The sequence below is a fragment of the Cyprinodon tularosa genome, unplaced genomic scaffold, assembly GCF_016077235.1.
Source record: "Cyprinodon tularosa strain WSP-4 unplaced genomic scaffold, ASM1607723v1 ctg34, whole genome shotgun sequence".
NCBI classification, from domain to species: domain Eukaryota; kingdom Metazoa; phylum Chordata; class Actinopteri; order Cyprinodontiformes; family Cyprinodontidae; genus Cyprinodon; species Cyprinodon tularosa.
In genome coordinates, this window is record NW_024039052.1 from 1,101,754 (window position 1) to 1,122,473 (window position 20,720).

Sequence of the window (20,720 nt, forward strand, 5' to 3'; positions counted from 1 at the left end):
ACGTGGAGTATATCCACTCATAAGAGTGTTTTCTTAACAGAATTTTAGATTTTATAATGAAATATTGTAAATTAATCCCAGACTGATTGCATTTTGTGTTTTTATTTTTGATAATCTAATTTTATATTTTCTAGCAGTTGAAAAGTATCCACAATAACTTGATAGTAAAATGTTTTGTGCTTTATTTGCAAGTTCAATTGAATGTTATATTAGAATCAGTAATCAAAAATGATGATTGTCCTTATAAAAAATAGACATCTCTACCTCTACCACAAACATTGTGGATTAGATGTATTTGTAAAATTTCCTTCTAAAGAAAAAGGATTTGAATGATGGGTGTTTCAGTGTTTTTCTACTGTATACAATTTAGATCTTGAAGCATTGTAGTGCAAAAGTAAGATTATCCTGTTTTTCAAACTAAACGGGACGAGAGACTTGATTTGAGGCAGAAGCAGCTGTGCGGCATGGCAAGGTCAGAGGCCCGTAATCCGCGGCCTCATTCATGCAAGATTAAAAACCTGCTCTGAGTTCTGATTAAGAACGCAGGGTTAGAAGATTAAAGACCAGCAAACAAAATGAAAGCACTTAAAGCCCAATCCTGGAATTCATCAGAATAGCAGAACCTTAAACAGTCATATCGTGAGATTAATGCAAAGCCTGCTGTATCTGTCTTGATGAATCTTCTGTGTCAAAGCCTATAAATTCCCATTTTACCCTAAAATCTATAAGATCTGTCTCTTTGCCAGCATTGTTTGCTTTTTTCCCCTTCTTCCTTCACATAATTTCCAGTTAAAATATTCCCAAATTATTGTTATCGTTTGACCTGAATGGTAAATCGAGAATTTTAATTTTTTTGCATAATACATTTTCCTTAAAATTGACTACTTAACTACTTATTTCTTAGTTATATCTTTGATTTAGTTACTTCTTATTTTAACCCTGGTTTAAAGTCTATGATGTAGAATAAAATAAAATATTTGTCAAAGATAATAAAGAGATATTTAAAAGGTTATAACAATAGTAATTAGTCACCTTATAATGTCACACTGTTGAAATGGGCTTACAAAAGATTTTTGCGATGCTGCAGATAACAATAGTTACTGAAATGTTTAAAGTGTAAAAATAGATAAGGCTTAAAGGTCCCGTTTTGGTCATATGTCCAGTTTGACTTTGAGGCAAAATGAAAATATCAGAGTTTAAAACAGAGTTGCACTGTTGGATGATACTAAATCAAATTAAATTGTAGGATATTTTGGATTTCACATCAGTGAAGTATAGGTTGCTGTCACATATGGTTCTGATTTTAGAATTTCTATGAATTTTTCTTTTATTTATGAACTCAGGATTTTATTGTCTGTTTTTTTTTTTTACAATTAGGTTTCAAATAAGTTTTTTCTTTCATACCAATTTTGCCTTTTAGATATACCAAAGAGGCATAACTTTTCATGTATGAAATGTGAGAATGACCCTTACATCTTGCTGCACGCTGCTGTTCGGAATTTCAAAATAAATCTACTGAACATTTACATTATTCACAACCAAAACACAGCTGTGAAAAGACTTATCATGAATTATTGTGCTTTCCTGATGTAGTCAGAGAACCACACTTGATTTCAAATTGCTGCAAAAGATATATTATCAAATATTCAGGTGCCATAGTACTGTGCAAACAGAACAAAAACAAATGGTTGGGTTGTCGTGGCTTATTTAACACTTTTAAACAAAGATCTCTGTGTATCAAACCCTAATAAGAGATTCATTTTAGTTTTTCAGTACAGCGTGTTTAGCTTATTTACAGCTTCTGTAATAAATGATTTTCATTATTTTTGTCATAGAAATAGGAAATAATCTGCAATGATTGTCGGTTAATTCATTAAGCGGTACCATCTACCTTTTTGCAACTGTTTGCATCACATTTGCTTTATTTCTGCACAGAATTCCCGAGTCAGTTTTCACTAAATTAACCTAAAACCGTTAGCATGTACTTAATAAACAAGATACAAGACCTTTTTTACTCACCCTACAGTAGTCAATCAATATATGTTTGTATTGAATGTGTGTGTATCAACCAAAGTACAATGCCAAAAGATCTGCTGGAGTTGCTAGTTGAAGAGAGGATCATGATCCACAGTGAAAAGAAGCAACTCAGAGAGAAATAAACCTTTGATCTAAAGTTTTGCTAATGACATACGGGACAAAGATCATAATTTTTGTCGACATGTCCTCATGGCCATTAGGAAATGCTTCTACATCTAATAAATGTCAGTCGCTCAGGCATGTATTTTTTTTACGGAGTTATGCTAGTTTAATGATAAAGTTAGAGCAACATGTAGATGCTTGCCCAATCAAATAACCAAACTTATTATCCAGATAGTATTGTTATTGTTACTGAGTGAAGACCAAGATTGTGCTAATACACATTTAGCAAAATAAGGTAAATACTTTAAGTATTTCCACATGTTTATATCAGTACCAAAGTCTTTATCTAGCCAGTTAAGAAAAACAACAACAAAATAAATTGTATATATAATGTGTTTGTTTAACGTCATTCTGAACATTTATGTAATGAAAGCGTAATAAAAAGGAGAGATTTATATCAACTTTTTTTTTTTCCCAGCATGGGTCAAAATACCACAGTACTTCAATCAGTCCTAGTTTAAGATCCATGACCTCCTCGCACAATCTTAAGCTGCTGAACAACTGCATGCTCAATGATTACATACAGAAGTAGCTGTGAACTTTAGTTTAGGGTAGTGCAGTGCCCCATTGACAAGATTATATAAATGAGGTCCATAATACTGTAATCTCTAAGAGAAATGAGAGAACGCAGGGGACATGTTGACCCCTGTTAGTTAGAACCCTGATATGCAACAGTCAGACTAACAGCTGCTTGAGGAATGAAAAATGGACACGCTTGTTAGTGTTTAGACTCAACAATCAACCCTGTGTTACACTGCAAACACATTTGACTAGTTAAACATTTGGAAGAAGGGAAATAGTTTGAATTGTGCCAGTTTCAAAAGCTTTTGGAAATGCAACATAATAAGCTTAAAGTTAATAAGCAATATTTTTTTTGCTTTTTTTAATTTTATTTAGTTATAAGATTAGTGAGTTAGATTATTGTTGTTTTCAATTATTCGGCTTTTCCCTTTAATTCCTTTATTAATTTTGTGTAACAGTAGTCTTCTTTTAATCCTAATGTTCTAAGATCTCCCAATAGTTTTTACTTTGAATGTATTGATGATAAACATCCTAGTTTAACCCTTTTTCAAAAGCCTGGAATTGAATCTTGGTTTAACACGTTTCCTCTTTGACTCAAGGTCATCAATCATAGTAAAGGAATTTTTTTCAAGCCAGTATAAAATCAAACGCTTGCCATGTATGCTAAATCCTGTCAATATATTAGAAGTAACCATGAATGACCTAACTAAACTGACTTGATTGAAGAAAATGTTTAATCAGATCAAATATAAGAAGGAGAGAAAAAAAAGGTTATATCTTATTATAAATTGTACATAAGCATCTGGTTTCTACAGTACCACAAATGCAAACACACAGCAGATGCTAGCAGTTTGCCTGTAGTTCTACATTTGGTTGCAGTTGTCCTCTTCTAAGCTTTATTCTATTTATTTATTAAAATGATAAACCTCACAACCCCACGTCTGTCGTTTGTCCAATGTTTGTATTTTTAAAATGGAAAACAAAAATTCTTTATGTAGACAACTGATTTAATAACTGATTTTTTTTTTTTTTCAAAATTCCAAACAGACTTCTCAGGAAACAGGACTGATTCACCCTTTCGCTGACATTATTAAATTGTTCTTGTTAAAACGAAATCCACAGAGCGATGCCTTTTGCCCTTTTCCTTCCGTCTAAAATCACCACCAACCTTCAGCAGTCTATATTTTTTCACAGCACTCTGTGTAGCTGCTATTTTCTGTTACTTTTTTTTTTAATGTCAAGCAGTTTATCCTATCTGTAATTTACCTAAATATGCAAACATTTTCAAAACCGTGCATGGATCATTTTTATAGAGATACTATTTATTTTAAAAGTAGAGCAGTCCTCGTCTCTGTATCATGTTTCATCAGAGGTGTCAAAGTGTATGTTTATAACTCAAATAAAAGTATAAATCCTACTATTTAAATCAAATTTATAGAAGTTAGAGTGTCAAAATAAATAACTATTTATTTTGGTATGTAGGGACAAGTTGGTGCAGCACTGAGTCCAACCAAAAAGAAATGAATGGTTTGGATGAAGAAAAATATTTGGATGTGTTTTATTTCTTCTTAAATACAAACAGCCCTTGATGAAAATTAGCCTAAATTTAACAAAACTAACAAGTCTATTTTTAAAATGTAAGTAGAAGAAAAAAGTTGTCTAAAAAATAATTATTCCAGTAAATTATAGATAGCCAAAATTTCTGCTTAAGTAAGGTTACAAAGCATTTGTACTTTGTTACCTGACACCTCTGTGTTTCAGAAATATGACCTGAAGACTCATCAGAATCAGATCAGAATCAGAATTAATTTATTTATCCCTTGCAGGGAATTCTTTTTTAGGGGAGCGTCTGCAACAGGCTGGACACGAGTTGACGCATGCACGCAGAAAAGAGTTGCTATGTTTGCCGCCTGTAAATGCCTATGCAAATTTGCCTACTTTTCTCTGTCTGATTTGAAGCAAAAATGATATTACTGCATTTGCAGATATTATCATAATCCATAATCTTAGTAGAAACTAACCATTCATGTGGTTTTAAAGAAGATATAATTGAAATAGCTTTGCAAGCAACTTGTGAAAATAGTGTGCTAACCACATCTGTGTTCCCAGTGGTGAAGGTTAATATCCAAAACATACATACCCTATTGCATAAATATTTCATACTCATTAGAAAATAATTGGCTGAGCTAACAGAGCTTAAGTAAAAAAAGGTGAACATTAAAAAGGTGCAATGTTTTCACACAACTTTAGTCATTCCAACACAATTTCAACATTACAAATTTTAAGCTTGTTCATAAACTTTGCTTTAGACAAGAAAAATAAGATACGTAAATCAACTTCATGAACATTTCCAACAACAAAAAAAAATCATTCATAAACAGTTTGAACAGTCATTAAATGAAAGTTTCTGTGCAATGCTCTGCTGAAAAAGAGGACTGAAATAATATCACGCCTCTACAATTACCCAAAATGTGACAGCATTACAGTAATGCCCCTTATATGCAAAACAATTTTACATCGCATTCCAGAAAATATGGCAAGGCCCAAAAAAAATCAAGTATTAAGATTGAGATCAATTGTTATCAGAAAAAAAAGGGATTCTAATGTAATATTTGAATTAAGACTAACATCAGTGTGTTCTCTACAATAAAAACTACTAACACAATACTTTGTGTTGAAAACATATTAATTGATTGTAGCAATGCGGTTTTTAGGTATAGGTTTAATCAGACTGGATTATTTTATTGGCTCTCTGATTACTGTAGTCCTGTGAAGAATATGATAACATAAAGTTTTATTAGGTTCCAGGAAGTCTTTGACTGTCTCATAACATGTTAGTACTTGTTGTGCCATTCACACTGGCCCACACTTACTTCCTCAATGTCCAAGTTTTTTCTGGATTTGTAAATAAATTCTCCAATCGCCACAAAAACTGAGAGAACAAGTCCTGCAGCCAACACTATAAAGATTCCTCCTATGTTCTCTACACCCAGAGCACTGGCCTCTTTGCTGTCCTCCTCGGGACATCCGTTCCCTCTCCACCATTTCTCTTTCATCATATGCAGCTTTCCTTCTTCCTGAAGCTGCAGGATGGCAATGGTGACCTTGTCTCTGTACGGGGAGCCTGGAGAAAAACAGAGCAGAATTATACCGAATAATGCTTTACAAAATATTTGTGGACAAAAACGCATTTATGGGGCCCTTTACAATTCGTGAACTTTTTTTGCATTTTGGCATGTTAAAAACCCAACTTTGTTTATGTAATAAACCCACACAACACTCTGCACAGAACCTTGTCTTAAAAGCTGATTCCTATTGGTAGATTGCACTCAAAGTAAAATGAGGAATGGTCTCAATATGTATATTAGAAAAGCTAATGAAATATTTTTTAGAGCTAGCCTTTGCTTGATTAAAATTCCCCTGGTGAATAAAAGTATCCACACAAACTAATGCTGCCCTCATGGTGCTGGAACGTGGTTGTGCTGACCATGGGATTTTATTTGGGCCTTTTGAGGTCACTTTTTAGATTTTTCTATGTAAACAACTCTTTACAATGTCTGCTTTTTTACTTCGAAATAATGCAAAATTATAACATCCGAATATAATTCTTTGAATATTATGATGATTTGACAAAACTATAAAAAGAAAAGCAAATGTTAAAGTCATAGCATCATGTCAGTATTTTTTTTTCTCTCATAGGAGCTATTCTACGATCTTACCAATTGGAGTGCCCACGCCATAGCCCTTAGAATCTATCAAGCCTCCAATCTGTGTAAGGTTGCAGTTGCGCTGGCTGATATATTCGATGCTGGTAGACTCCATGAGAAGAGCGTAGTCAGTGGTGAGGACACGCTGAATCCCCTCCCGGTTGTTTTTCACCAAAGCTGTGTTTTTTCGGCTGCTCATAAATGCCCACATTTTCTCATAGGTTGAAATCTTTGATTTCTGTTAAACCAAAAGGAAAAACCAGTCATGCACAGGTGAGCAACCATTTTATATTCCTTTTTTATGATGATAAGATGCTGAACTTTGCTTTCAGCAATAAACAACTCAGCCTTGTACTGTAGACACATCTATCACAACAGGTTTAAGCAAGCAAAACAAGATTACCTTGAAAAAGGTCATGGTAGACCCATCTCTTACAGCACCGTACTCTATCTTGGTTTGCTTGGCCAAATCATCTGCTGAGTCAATCGGGGAATCCATTCTCTCCACAGTAAGAAAAGCAGCCAGATTGGCAGTGTATGAGGAAATTATGATCAGTGTAAAGAACCACCATATTCCTCCTACTATCCTCGTTGAAAGAGCCTTAGGCATCAATTCGGACCCTGTAGGGTATTGAGATATATTAGAACATTCATTCCAAAGTAGAATTATGATAATATCTGTTTTCCTGATCTGTAAATAAAAACATTAGGGTTCCCCAAACTCTTTGGCACACCTTGTAAACATCAATAGAAAGCCTTGTGAAATTTAAACAAAGGTACAGAAACAGGACAAATTTAGATTAACCAATTAATCTGATATATATATTTCTGGATGTTAGTAAGAAGCCAGAGTACCCAGAGTTACCCTCCCCTGGGAAACATGTGCACTCTATGCAGAAAGAATCCAACTGTCCCAGAAAGTGCCTTATAATGCCCCCACTACGCAACCAACTACTGTACTCTCATAACAGATTCGATTATTTAAGGAATTTTTAACATAAACATTTTAAAAGTAGTTGTAGCATACCTTGCTGCATAAGTGCTCCAACTCCAAACCAGACACTGTTGATTAGAGTAAAGTTGTTTTCAACCACATCCGAGTCTGGATTACAGGGATGAGGATTATACCATTCATACGGAGTGAACCTGAAGGTTGTGATTGAAAACAGAATTTAATATCACCAAGGACATTTAGATTTGATTTTATTTTTATTTTCATTCCTCCGTTTTTTTAATGCATTGCTATGTCACAAGATAATATTGATTTTTTTAAGTTAGTTAACATTTACCAGCTATTAATAAATTACCAATAGTTTCTTTTCAGTCCTGTATGAGATTACCTGGCAATGACAAACAGCACACAGCTGACTCCAAGGCATGCCAGCAATACATACATCCAGATATCAGGAGACAGTGGGTTCAGAAAGGAAAACACTCCTGGATTTGTGCCGTTAGGTTTGTGGTACAGGATGCTAATTCCTAAGGTCATGAAGGGCTTGGAGAAGTCTATCACCTTTTCCCTGACGTACGTGATGGTAAGAGGGGCTACAGCAAGGTCAGCCACCTGAGATCAAATGAAAACTTCACATTCAGCTTATGTCAAAGACTTTTTTTATTTCTGTAGGAAAAGGGAACGACAGAGGAATACTCACATGATCGATAAGTTCTCGAACCATGCCGTTCCACTCCCCCTTGTCATTCTGTGCTCCGTATTTTCCGTCTGAAACCAGTTTTACTTCATAGGAGAAGCCCAAAATGTTGGAGAGCTCTTTGAGGAGGTCAAGGCAATAACCCTCAAAGCGGTCATTCCCATATAGAGGCTTGTCTGATTTTTTATACATGACATAAGGGTTTTCCTGGTAAAGAACGTAAGTTGCACTAATTTACTTTGAAATTTCCAAATGCTTACAGCTTATCAGTGTTTTCCTTTTCCTACCAGAATAGTAGTGACAATGAGGGTCCTGTTGGCCATTGAATCTGTGACATTTGTAGAAGAGTCCTTGCTGGTTTCTGTTAAATTAAGGCCCATCTGGGAGTTCCAGACACCAATCTATATGAAAGATGAAACGAAAAAAAAAACATTAAATATCCACAGCAATTGTGTAGATCTATGACTAAATCGACATTCAGGGAAAACAAAGCAGAAGGGAGCAGAAACAGATACAATCCTAGTCAGAACTTCAAACACATATCTTCATTATGCATTTTAATTTGGGGTATTTCATACTTAATAGAACTGTTTTCATTTTTGAAGGAATTGTCAAAAAATATAAAACTCTGATGTTTTGAAACCCACTGTTTGTTAATAGGGATATTATTAAAAGCATATGGTCAAAATTGTCCTTTGCTGCAGAAAAACAAACAGTGGACTGTTAAGACTTCCTGACTTATAACCCATTGGAAATTTGTGGACAATTCTTAAAAACTGGATCCATGGCAGGAAACCATGAACTGAATGAAAATAAATATATGAAACAATAGAAGTATGCCAGAAAATGTTTGATTTTTACTAAAAGCAAATGTGTTAGATGCAGTGAGTCAGCAAATATCTGGTCCTGTTTGCATCATAAATAATAACTACATTCAACACTTTTACTGTACTAAATACTTGTATTTTTAAAATCATTACAGTTTTTTGTTAATAAAAAAATAGCCCACCCTTAAAAAGTGACAGTTCAAATTACCATTGTTAATTTGACATCCAGTCAAATGAAGAATGATTGTAAAATTCTGACCAGGACTGGCATTGATAGCAATAAAGAGATAACACCAGGAGGAGAAGGAAAGATTGGAGATTATAATACAAACTGAAAGATATAGGTAAGGAAACAGAACACTGCAGCTAAAAATGATGCCGCCAGTGCAGAAATGGTCAACATTTCTTCCCAGCAGTTCCTAAACCTTTATAATGAAAGAGAGAAAACATCACAGAAAGCGATAGGGTAAGCTCTACATATCATTAATAATTAAATCTGCCTTGGTAGCTAAAATACAGACCTTTTTCCACACTTTATTTAGGCGGCTGCCCGTGATTGACTTGCAAAAACAATAAAGAGAAAATAATTTAATTACAGAGCCCTTAACTTCAGACAAAAACAAGAATGAATGGAGGGAAACTATCTTCCCCTGATAAATCTTTTATTTAGTTAAATTTAATTTTTCACTTTTAATTATTTATACTTCCCTTGAAGTCTGTTGGTGTGATAATCGCAGCGTGGACAATAAACTCTAAATTGCCCTTTAGGTCAAATGAAGGGTTGGCAGTCAGATAAGTCTACGTATTTACAGTATTGTGTGAAAAATATTTTATAAATTTCTTAATTTGAATTGTAAGCTATCATTAATGTTTTCATTAAAACTTTACTGAATCAGTTAGACTAAGTTACCACAAAAGCTTCATGTGAGTTTTTGCTGCCAGGGGTGGCACAGCCAGTTACTAATTGTAAGAGTTTAATTCATTTTCCCATTACGGCAGATTGGTTTAGAAAGTAATTTGCCATTATAAATAGAAATTGCTTTTCAAAGGTAACTGATGTTATCTTTGTCTGCAATTAAAATGTGTTTGATGATTTAAAAAAAATTCATTTTGACATACAAAATCAATGAATTTTATCTGGAACCCAACAGATATTTTCTGATAGTATATATCGTGCTTTCTCTTTTAGAAAATGTTAGTTACAGCAGTTGGCCTGTAGCTTCATGCAGTTAAGTTAATGTCAACTCTTTTCCAAACTCTTTTCTGCAGTGTAGATATAGGTCAGAGAGTTCACCTTCTCCAAACCATCCTCCTTTAGGCTGATCACATCCAAATCAAATTCTTTACGCAGGCCATCTGTCTTGTTGATCGCAATTTGTCCCGTCAAACCGTCCCATTGTGTCTGTGGACAAAGAGAGGACAGAAAATCTAAATGGTTTAACAGTTGTTGTTTTTTTTGTTGTTGTTTTTTTTTTTTTTTTCATTTTTTAGTCTATAACTATTGCGATAGGAAAAAAGCATGAATTCAAGTGTTTTAATAGCGTAAGCCGCACTGCTAAGAGATGATAAAGATATATTTGTCTGTACTAAAAGGAGATGGGGTCAGTTTCGTTTGTCCATATGGCATTTCTGCATATTATAAAAAGAGTCTAATAGGTCAAATGTACCCATGTAAATTATATTAGAAAGCCTTCTTTTGACACCTTTCGGCCTGTTTTTGGATATAAAAGATCAGACGATGTTCAGCCAAAATTCAAAAGCTAAACATATCCATTCACTTCCAGGAAATATCTGCAATACAATCTCAGAAATTTATTTTAGTGAAGCTGCTCTGTAGCCTTCTTCATTTTCTCCCACATCTACTTCCTGTAATTAAGCTTTATATTATATCCTGCACAATCAGACATTTGTCTTAACCAGATTATTGTACGTGCTGTGCTGATAGAGACATACACAAGCTCCGAAACAGAATTAAACGTGGAGCATTTAGTTTTTAAACTATTCAGCTTTGGAACAAACTCTCTAAACACATGAGCTGTGCATGAACGGATAAATATCTGTTTTCTGCATGTTTCTCAAGAAGGCCTAAGCTGATCTTATCCATTCATCTTATCCAAGCATGTCTTAGCTATGCAGTTTTTTTTTCTTTTTTAGAGACTAGATTTTTTTTTGTTGTTGCTACAAATAGTTATTGTTTCATTAGAAATTAGAGAAACCTGATAAAAAGAAATACATGTATTCTTTGGGATGCATGTTATATCAGCATTAAAATCATGATGGATGGATGGATGGATGGATGGATGGATGGATGGATGGATGGATGGATGGATGGATGGACGGAATTAACTCACGTCTTTGAGCAGGTTCATGAAGCGTGATCCGAAGCGCCAAGGTTTGTGTCTGTGGCACTGCAAAGAGCTGACGGTGAGCTGTGAGGTGCGTTGTGAGGCAGCAGCCACCATGTAAACTGCATCATACATCAGAGCTGCCTCGGTCTGGAAGAGAAACATGGCCAACACCATAATCCATCCCCGAGATCACAAATCGCATGTTGTGCACTTATCACATCAGGATTGTTGATATATTTGCAGGGCCTCATGTGGTTCTTCAAATCAAATGTAATCACACACAAAAAACACAATCACTCAGTGAGCACAGCTTGGTGAGCAATGCTTAGACAGAAAGAGTCATCAGAGACCTCCACACTGCTGCCTCCACCGCAGTAAATGCATAAAATTAAGTTATGCTTAATCAAAAGTCATTTTTCCCTAAAACATTATTTATTTTAGCTACAGATAATATCCTTCTTGCATTTGCCAAAACTGACTTTTTCTTTATTTGAAAAAATAACTTTAAACTGTTTTGAAAACAACATAGGGACCACTTTTCCTCATCCTGCATCATTCGATCTCTATTCTCCCATTCTGCAAAATTTAGAGTTTAATCACTAACAATATGCTCTCTCTGCTTTTTCTCATAGTAGCCTCATCTGGCTTTTTCCTCTTTGGCTGTGACACCATCCCGGAGAGAAATATCAGCTGTCCTGCTACCATCATCACCTTTGTTTATAGATGTTGGAACTTAGCCTGTTTTTCAGTGTAGTCCTGTTTCTCTGACTGTGACTAACTGTAGGTGCTCATTTCATCCTCTGACATGGGAGCTGGCTCTGAGCTCATCTACCCCTCTGTGTGTTTCCTGGATGGGGCCGCCTGTGTTGGTGGTTTACAGTTGCCTTTTGTATCTGCTTCTTTCTGTATTTCTGCTTCTGTCTCCTTGAACCCCAGTTGGCCTCTGTAAATGGCCGTTCTGAGCCTGCTTCTGGTGGAGGTTTCTTCCTGTTGAAAAGGAGTTTTTTTTCTCTCAACTGTCGCTACAAGCATGCTTGGTGTGAGGGATTCCCTCAGTCAATGAGTCGATGCAACCAGCTGGCTTTCCTTAGATAGAAACTTTGAACCAATCTGACTGTGTGATCTGGTTGAATTGTCTCTGTAAAGTGTTCTGAATCGGCGTTATATAAACAAATTGAATGAATTGAATATATGCCATCTCTTCCATGCCGCAACCCCCCACCCCCAACCCCCAGGCATAATTAACTTCTGGGCCAATGCCCCCTTTGTAAATTAACAGAGAATGCTGCATGTTATTTATGAAATGTTTTTCTGTCTTTGGTACTTATGTTTTGATTGCCATATTTGATTAGCGGATATCGACTAACTTGTTTTCAAAACCTTATTGTATTTACACTCAACAAACTGTTGAACACAACATAACAAAATATATCATTTTAGTGTGAGTGTAGTTGGAGGGCAGGTTGGAGGGCAGGTGTTAATGCATGTACTGTACACATGATTGGCCACTGGTAGACAGTTATAGGGCACAAGCAAAAGCTTCATGCCGTCCAGTGTGTAAGAAGCTGCCATAGACTTCAGACAGAATCACTGTTATCTTGTCCTGTCCACTGACCAAACTATGGATACAAACAAATTACACATAAATGTATGTTATTGAAGTTATTTCTGCACTCTTTAATGACAATAGTTAGACTGATAGATTCTAAGTTCTATAAGGTGGGCACAGTTCTACAGGATTGGTTGATTTTCTGGCACAGATCTGGCTTTTCAGGATAATCCAACAATTTTCAAAAGAATTGAGCTCAGGACTTTGAGAAGCTCCTGGATGAGGTTGGGGCCATGATTTTTACTTGCGTTTTGTCATTGACTCTTCAGCAATCCCTCATTAACTCAAATCAACTCAACTCAAATTCAGTTCAAAAGTACATTGTTGATCCCACAGGGAAATATTTTTGTATCTTATAGATATTTCTAGGTGTTTTTTTATGTTAGGAAATGTAGGAGATGTCAAGAGATGTAGATAGGAAGGATCTGTCCTACAACAGATCTGGCAGAATCAAAATCAGAAAATGTTTCTGCAAGCACGCCTTTAGAGAACTACAGTCTGCTCTATCCCTTATCTTAGAAAGTTTCACTGTTGTATCTCTAGACCAGTTTAATGTCTACTGTGCAGGTGAAAAATACGATCATCTTACACGTCCACCACTTCGTCTTTAGCTCTTGATGCAAAAAGTTTTGAACTTTTGATTTCCTAAAAGTACTTTCACACTGAGCCACTGTTCTTTGTACACAGTCAGAGACAAAGTCTTTTTACACACACCAACAGCACAGTATTTCATGTATTTCTAAGGGTGACTCTGCCTTAGATATTTTTGCTGAATAGATTTAAATGCACAGGAGAAATTACTTTCTGTGATGCTTGCTTTGTCTAGGTCAGAGGTAACCAATTAAAAATCAGCGGGGTCTGAATAAAGAAAATCAACAACCAGTAAAGATTAAAGTTTGTTACTTTAAACAACATTTAACACAGAAATAAAATGAGGTGTTTATACATCTATGTTATACATTGCTGATGAAGGTTCTCAGTCATCCAGGTCCTAGTCATTCCGTAAAAATTCAAAAAATATCCACTGGACTTGGTTTTCAAGATTTGAAGACGTTTCGCCACCTCTCCAGGAAGCTTTCTCAATTCAAATGTCTGGATCCGCAGTGAGTTTGAGTCTTATATAGACAACGCCTTGTATCGCTTGGAAACATGCAATGGTAACCGATGAATGGGTCGTTAGTTCCATCGTTAGCCTGTAATATCTGAACCTGTCTATGATTCTAGGGGTCGGTCGTTAAAGGGGGGATTGCCATTAAGGGGGGGGATTGTCTCCTGTAATACCTGAAACCTGTCTATGATTGTTAAGGGTTGGTCGTTAAGGAGGTATTGTTCACCGGCTGGGGCGGGTGGGTCCCTCGTTCCTCTGTGATGGGGTGGGGGGTTTGGTGATATCTGGAAGGGATCATGTCTATGATTGAATTGTATGTTTTTGGAAGCTGGAAGCTGGAAGCTTCCAAAAACATACAATGTCTATGATTGAATTGTATGTTTTTGGAAGCTTCCAGCTTCCAGCTTCCAAAAACATACAATTCAATCATAGACATGATCCCTTCCAGATATCACCAAACCCCCCACCCCATCACAGAGGAACGAGGGACCCACCCGCCCCAGCCGGTGAACAATACCTCCTTAACGACCAACCCTTAACAATCATAGACAGGTTTCAGGTATTACAGGAGACAATCCCCCCCCTTAATGGCAATCCCCCCTTTAACGACCGACCCCTAGAATCATAGACAGGTTCAGATATTACAGGCTAACGATGGAACTAACGACCCATTCATCGGTTACCATTGCATGTTTCCAAGCGATACAAGGCGTTGTCTATATAAGACTCAAACTCACTGCGGATCCAGACATTTGAATTGAGAAAGCTTCCTGGAGAGGTGGCGAAACGTCTTCAAATCTTGAAAACCAAGTCCAGTGGATATTTTTTGAATTTTTACGGTATGTTATACATTGACTTTTTAAATAAATAAATAAAAAAAAAAATTTTCCATTTCAAAATCTAAAGTGTTTTTTGAAGTAGAGAACAATAATCATTCATTTTGGTATAAGGACAATTTCCTGATTCACATCTTTTATAAAACACCTCAACTGACCATTTGTTTGCTTATTCTTTCTTTTTATGGTTTACTGAGAGAAGTGGGCTTTAGGCTAACCTGCAAGGTTTTAAACCTGGGTCGGATTGGCAACAAAAGCCATTCTCAAGCAGATATCAAGATGCTCCTTTGTGAGCCTTGATCAATATTTATTTATTTATGGTGGGGAATCCTGCTTCACAGCAGCAGGTTGAGCCAAACATATTCAAAATGTGCAGAGTCATCTCTGAGCACGTCATTGCACTTTTCTGTCACCAGTTCACAGCACTTCTTCCAGGAGGCTACACTTTCTTTCACGTTTTCTCATCATCTTTACCCACCGCCCGGCTTGCCACAGCTTTGCCTGCTGTGTCTAAAAGTAGCTAGCAGCAACAGCCCTGACTGACACAGCTCATTGGCTAATATGCATCATGTGTAGCCTGCTCCCAGAGGGCTTTACCATACAAACAGAAGTGGCGCAAGTGAAGTTAGACACTGCGGTCGGACAACATGCAGTAATTCATAAATATTCTAAATCAGGTTGGGTCTGGATTAGCCAGTAGGTGGGTCCGGAACTGCGGTCCACTAATCCGTGACCTCTGGTGTAGGCAACAGTGGATTTGATAAAGTAGGTGTATCTGTGCCTTAAAGTCTAGCTTCATTGCAATAATCAAACTGCACAGGGTCCTGATACTTATTTGCTTACTGAGCTGGGCCACCGTCTGGATGCTGCCTTGTCATAGCTCAGTCTTTTAAGCTACTTCTTCACTTGCCTTCTTAAAACAAAGGAGTGAGAGGAGAGGCAAAGGAAACACCAGCATCTCCTAATTTGACTGAAGCCAAGAATGTACAGGCTATAGGGTCCATGGCTGAGGTAGAATATAAAATATCTTGAGCTATGAGGATTCTTTCTTTCTTGTTTAGCGGTTCCTTCAGGTCACAGGTAAAGCAGGGTTTGTTATTGGGGGAACTTCTCTCTGCTCTGTCTGTCATGATCTTGGTGCTGATGATTGGCCTAATTACTCATCTCATTCTGACAACATGCTCGACACATTTGAAACAGTTTAATATGGCAGCATCTGCTGGATAGCTACCAGAACGGGTATACCAATGTCAACATTATTTTACGGCTGAACTCGTTTGATCCATAATAATAGTATTGATAATGATAATGTAAATAAATAATAAAAGAAACTGATATCTGACTTGTGAAATTACAACATGATAAACAATTCTTCTGATGCATAACAACTATGCAACTGTGTGGTCCTATCAGTACGATTCAGAATTCTGATTGTTCCTGGTCTCAATGTTATGTATACATTTGTTTGGCATGTTATGAAATACATCTGGCATTTGGCATGTTATGTATACATCTGTTGGGTTAACATGCATGCCTCTCAACTGACAAATTTAGAGTTCGAATCTCACCTGGTTCCTCTATTTCATATCCATTTTTTTTGTGTGGCTAATTTAGTTAACCTAAATTAGGACACTTCTCGGCCTGTGCGGCATAATATTTGACTGTGCTGCACCTACAACTGTATAAATACGTCAATAAATGATCCCTTAAATAGTACTAATGGGGATGTAGTCTAGCAGCATTGTCTAAATTAAACACATTACTGCATTTATGAAACTCTTTTTTGGTCTTTGTTATACCTTGGAATCTGTCCAATTTGTTTGCCAAAGATCTAATGATTGGCAATTATGATAAAAAGAAATAGTGATTTTAATGCCCTCCTTTTTTTTTTTTTTTTACTATTTTCTCCTCCTCTGTAGCCACAACACCTCATTTATTTTACTCATCTAGAACTTTAGGTTTGATTTAACAGCATCCTTACACAGCCTCATCTAAAAGACTATCAGTCAATTATATAGCAGCATTACCAGCACATACACTATATTGCCAAAAGTATTTGCTCACCCATCCAAATTATTGGAATCAGGTGTTCCAATCACTTCCATGGCCACAGGTGTATAAATTCAAGCACCTAGGCATGCAGACTGTTTTTACAAACATTTGTGAAAGAATGGGTCGCTCTCAGGAGCTCAGTGAATTCCAGCGTGGAACTGTGATAGGATGCCACCTGTGCAACAAATCCAGTCGTGAAATTTCCTCGCTCCTAAATATTCCACAGTCAACTGTCAGCTGTATTATAAGAAAATGGAAGTGTTTGGGAACGACAGCAACTCAGCCACGAAGTGGTAGGCCACGTAAACTGACGGAGCGGGGTCAGCGGATGCTGACGCGCATAGTGCGAAGAGGTCGCCAACTTTCTGCAGAGTCAATCACTACAGACCTCCAAACTTCATGTGGCCTTCAGATTAGCTATAGAACAGTGCGCAGAGAGCTTCATGGAATGGGTTTCCATGGTCGAGCAGCTGCATCCAAGCCATACATCACCAAGTGCAATGCAAAGCGTCGGATGCGGTGGTGTAAAGCACGCCGCCACTGGACTCTAGAGCAGTGGAGACGCGTTCTCTGGAGTGACGAATCGCGCTTCTCCATCTGGCAATCTGATGGACGGGTCTGGGTTTGGCGGTTGCCAGGAGAACGGTACTTGTCTGACTGCATTGTGCCAAGTGTAAAGTTTGGTGGAGGGGGGATTATGGTGTGGGGTTGTTTTTCAGGAGCTGGGCTTGGCCCCTTAGTTCCAGTGAAAGGAACTCTGAATGCTTCAGCATACCAAGACATTTTGGACAATTCCATGCTCCCAACTTTGTGGGAACAGTTTGGAGCTGGCCCCTTCCTCTTCCAACATGACTGTGCACCAGTGCACAAAGCAAGGTCCATAAAGACATGGATGACAGAGTCTGGTGTGGATGAACTTGACTGGCCTGCACAGAGTCCTGACCTCAACCCGATAGAACACCTTTGGGATGAATTAGAGCGGAGACTGAGAGCCAGGCCTTCTCGTCCAACATCAGTGTGCGACCTCACAAATGCGCTTCTGGAAGAATGGTCAAAAATTCCCATAAACACACTCCTAAACCTTGTGGACAGCCTTCCCAGAAGAGTTGAAGCTGTTCTAGCTGCAAAGGGTGGACCGACGTCATATTGAACCCTATGGATTAGGAACGGGATGTCACTTAAGCTCATATGTGAGTCAAGGCAGGTGAGCAAATACTTTTGGCAATATAGTGTATCTTGCTGATGGTGACAAAAACGTACAGTTTCTCTGCAACTTGCTAAATGCATTGAACTACATACAGTATGTGTAGGAGGTCTATGAATATATTTCAATTTGTGTGTATAATTTTGACTCTGGCTGGATTACTGAATCCACATTTAATTCAAACGTATTCATACCATTTGTGTTTTGAAAAATGAAAAACACTGTATTGGTCACTATTATTCAATGCTAGACAATATAAACCATGCTAGACATATCTATGAGCTTAGGTAAATTTATGTTAGTCATATTTAACTTACTGTCATCATTCCCTCCATCATTCCAGTCTCAACTTTGGAGGGAGCCTGCAGTCGCTCCATGGCCCACCTCTCCAGCACTGAAGCCACTTTAGGATTGTCCACATTGAGCAGTCTGAATCCAGTCATGTTGACTCCACTGTAGCGGTAGGGTTCCAGGTCAAGGGCAAACAAGTCCTGTGAATTTTAACAACCAGATCAAAGATACAGAATAAATGTGGCACAAATTAGGGGAAATAAACCTTTGAGTAAGCCGTTAGCCACACTGAATTATGTCAAGAGCAACTAAACATTCAGCAATTACCAAACATGTTTGCCTGGAAAGGGATTCAGTTAAAATCATTCCTTAACGTTAAAATCATATAGAAGTAGAAAAGCACTTGGAGAGCACAGACCTCTACCAAGCAGCTATTTCTGCCCCAAACTGTGACTTACACCTATAGCTAAAACTTGCAGATGATCTGGATCATTGCCAAATATGAATTATATAAATTATGCTCTTTTGCATGAGGCACACCTGTTGTAAAAAAAAATCCCATAAAATCCGTTCACAAGTTTTAAATTGGATCCTGCAAACACACCAACAACATTCCCTTTCCTTGTGTCATTGTGTTCAGTAAAAGACCTCCAGACTTATTGAGTCCGATGCTGAGGTTGGCAGTTGTCAATGCTGCCACCCTATGGTTTAGTGGAGAATTGCTTGTTCCGCAAAATTTCCTATCTCACAATGTGAGAGAATCTTTAAAAAAAACTGTATCCAGGTTATAATCTGGATTATTAAAACTTAATGAACTGTTCCTTGGCATAAGGGACATGATAAAAATGTATTTAGTACGTACACTTTTTAAGTTATCCTGTACACAGATAGACAATTATCCTGTACACAGACAGACAGACACATTTTGTCTTACCAATGTGGTGAAAAAGTAGTGATAATATTCAGTCATCATCCCCATAGACATGATCTAAGCAGAAAAGGAAAAAAAAGGTATTCAGTTTTCCCTTCAGATGGACTTTTTAAAGGTATGCAGTGTGAATAAAGGTTTAGTTTAAAGCCCCAACACCAATTTTGGGGAGGCATTAATTTACTTTGATTTTCTCATTTTCTGCTATTTGTATAGTTGGTATTAAAGTGGGTCACGGTGAATAAATGTCACAATTTGCTTTTGTCTCTAATTAATCTGTGCAGTGTCTCTTTCTTGATTGAGTAAAGGAAATAGGATTTCTGCAGGCAATAGAATTGGTCTTATCCTGCTCAGAGTCAATGTTAAACCCAAAGCACTGCAGAAAACAACATCAGCAAGCTTCTCTAATATTTAAACCTTCCAAGGAAAAGTTGTTTAGATATGTTGTTGGTGTATAAAATCTGTCCATTCTATAAAATATCTTTACCTGTTTTAAAACGTCAGCTGATGTTTGGTAAGAGCAGTCAAATATAACAAAGAACTCCTTCCCCTTCTTCATCTCTTTCAGCAGGGGACGGGCATCCTTGCTGCCTAATGGAAGCTGCCGGATCTTGATTTTGATGGTGTATCTGGATGGAGCTTTGATCAACTCTTGCAAACGAATTAGACCTTTAATTTAAACAGAAGAGCTTTATTATTGCACATAGCAGAAACCAAACCAAGCAGTACATAATAATTATCTATCCCGATTTTACCTGATACACCTGCATAAAGTACTACATTATTTTGAATTGGAAAGTTTGAGTTTTTACATTCTTTTTACTCATAAAAACCTGAACAAATTAGGAAGGTATTTGTATTTATGCAATCTTTGGGGGTTGCAACCTAACTCAGCCTTAAACATCTAGAAAAATATATGTTTTTTTCCTCTTTGCAAATTGTTTCATGCTCTGTCAGATTGGAGAGCACCAGTGAACATTTATCTGTAAGTCTCTAGCATAAGCAGGAGGGCCACTGATTCTTAAACAGATTTAGGTTTTGATAATGACTGGGCTATTCTAATAGGAACTTCTTCACCCATGTGGAAAAGGACAATGAGACCTGAAGGGGCATGACTGGGAAAAATGGACCCCCAGTTCTGAACCGGAGTGGTGTTTCATTTCTGGACTTCGATGCAAGCCATGGATTGTCCATAATGAACAGCATGTTCAGGCATAAGGATGTCCATCGGTGCACTAGGCACCAGGACACCCAAGGCCAGAGGTTGATGACTGACTTTGTAGTCATATCTTATGACCTTCTGCCATATAGCTTGGATATTCAGATGAAGAAAGGGGCAAAGCTGTTGACTGATCACTGTATGTTGGTGAGCTGGATACGAGGAAGAAGCTGGATAAACTTGATAGGTCCAAGCGAGTATTGAGGGTCTATTGAGAATGT

General features: G+C 37.1%; 1 protein-coding gene across 2 annotated transcripts in view; it reads right to left on the reverse strand.

Annotated features, from left to right (window-relative positions):
* Positions 1 to 4,949: 4,949 nt before the first annotated feature.
* LOC119789500 (glutamate receptor ionotropic, kainate 1) overlaps positions 4,950 to 20,720 on the reverse strand; it is a 32,005-nt gene continuing 16,234 nt past the window's right edge. The window contains exons 4-16 of one of the 2 annotated variants that reach the window (XM_038294412.1): positions 19,768 to 19,949; positions 19,287 to 19,340; positions 18,379 to 18,552; positions 11,256 to 11,399; positions 10,199 to 10,306; positions 9,426 to 9,464; positions 8,365 to 8,478; positions 8,081 to 8,284; positions 7,769 to 7,992; positions 7,456 to 7,574; positions 6,832 to 7,049; positions 6,441 to 6,666; positions 4,950 to 5,845 (exon numbers count right to left, since the gene is read on the reverse strand). In XM_038294412.1, coding sequence (XP_038150340.1) covers positions 5,556 to 5,845; positions 6,441 to 6,666; positions 6,832 to 7,049; positions 7,456 to 7,574; positions 7,769 to 7,992; positions 8,081 to 8,284; positions 8,365 to 8,478; positions 9,426 to 9,464; positions 10,199 to 10,306; positions 11,256 to 11,399; positions 18,379 to 18,552; positions 19,287 to 19,340; positions 19,768 to 19,949 — 2,096 coding nt within the window. In that variant the 3' untranslated portion in view covers positions 4,950 to 5,555. The remainder of the gene's footprint in view (positions 5,846 to 6,440; positions 6,667 to 6,831; positions 7,050 to 7,455; positions 7,575 to 7,768; positions 7,993 to 8,080; positions 8,285 to 8,364; positions 8,479 to 9,425; positions 9,465 to 10,198; positions 10,307 to 11,255; positions 11,400 to 18,378; positions 18,553 to 19,286; positions 19,341 to 19,767; positions 19,950 to 20,720) is intronic. The other variant, XM_038294413.1, reaches the window with a different exon arrangement.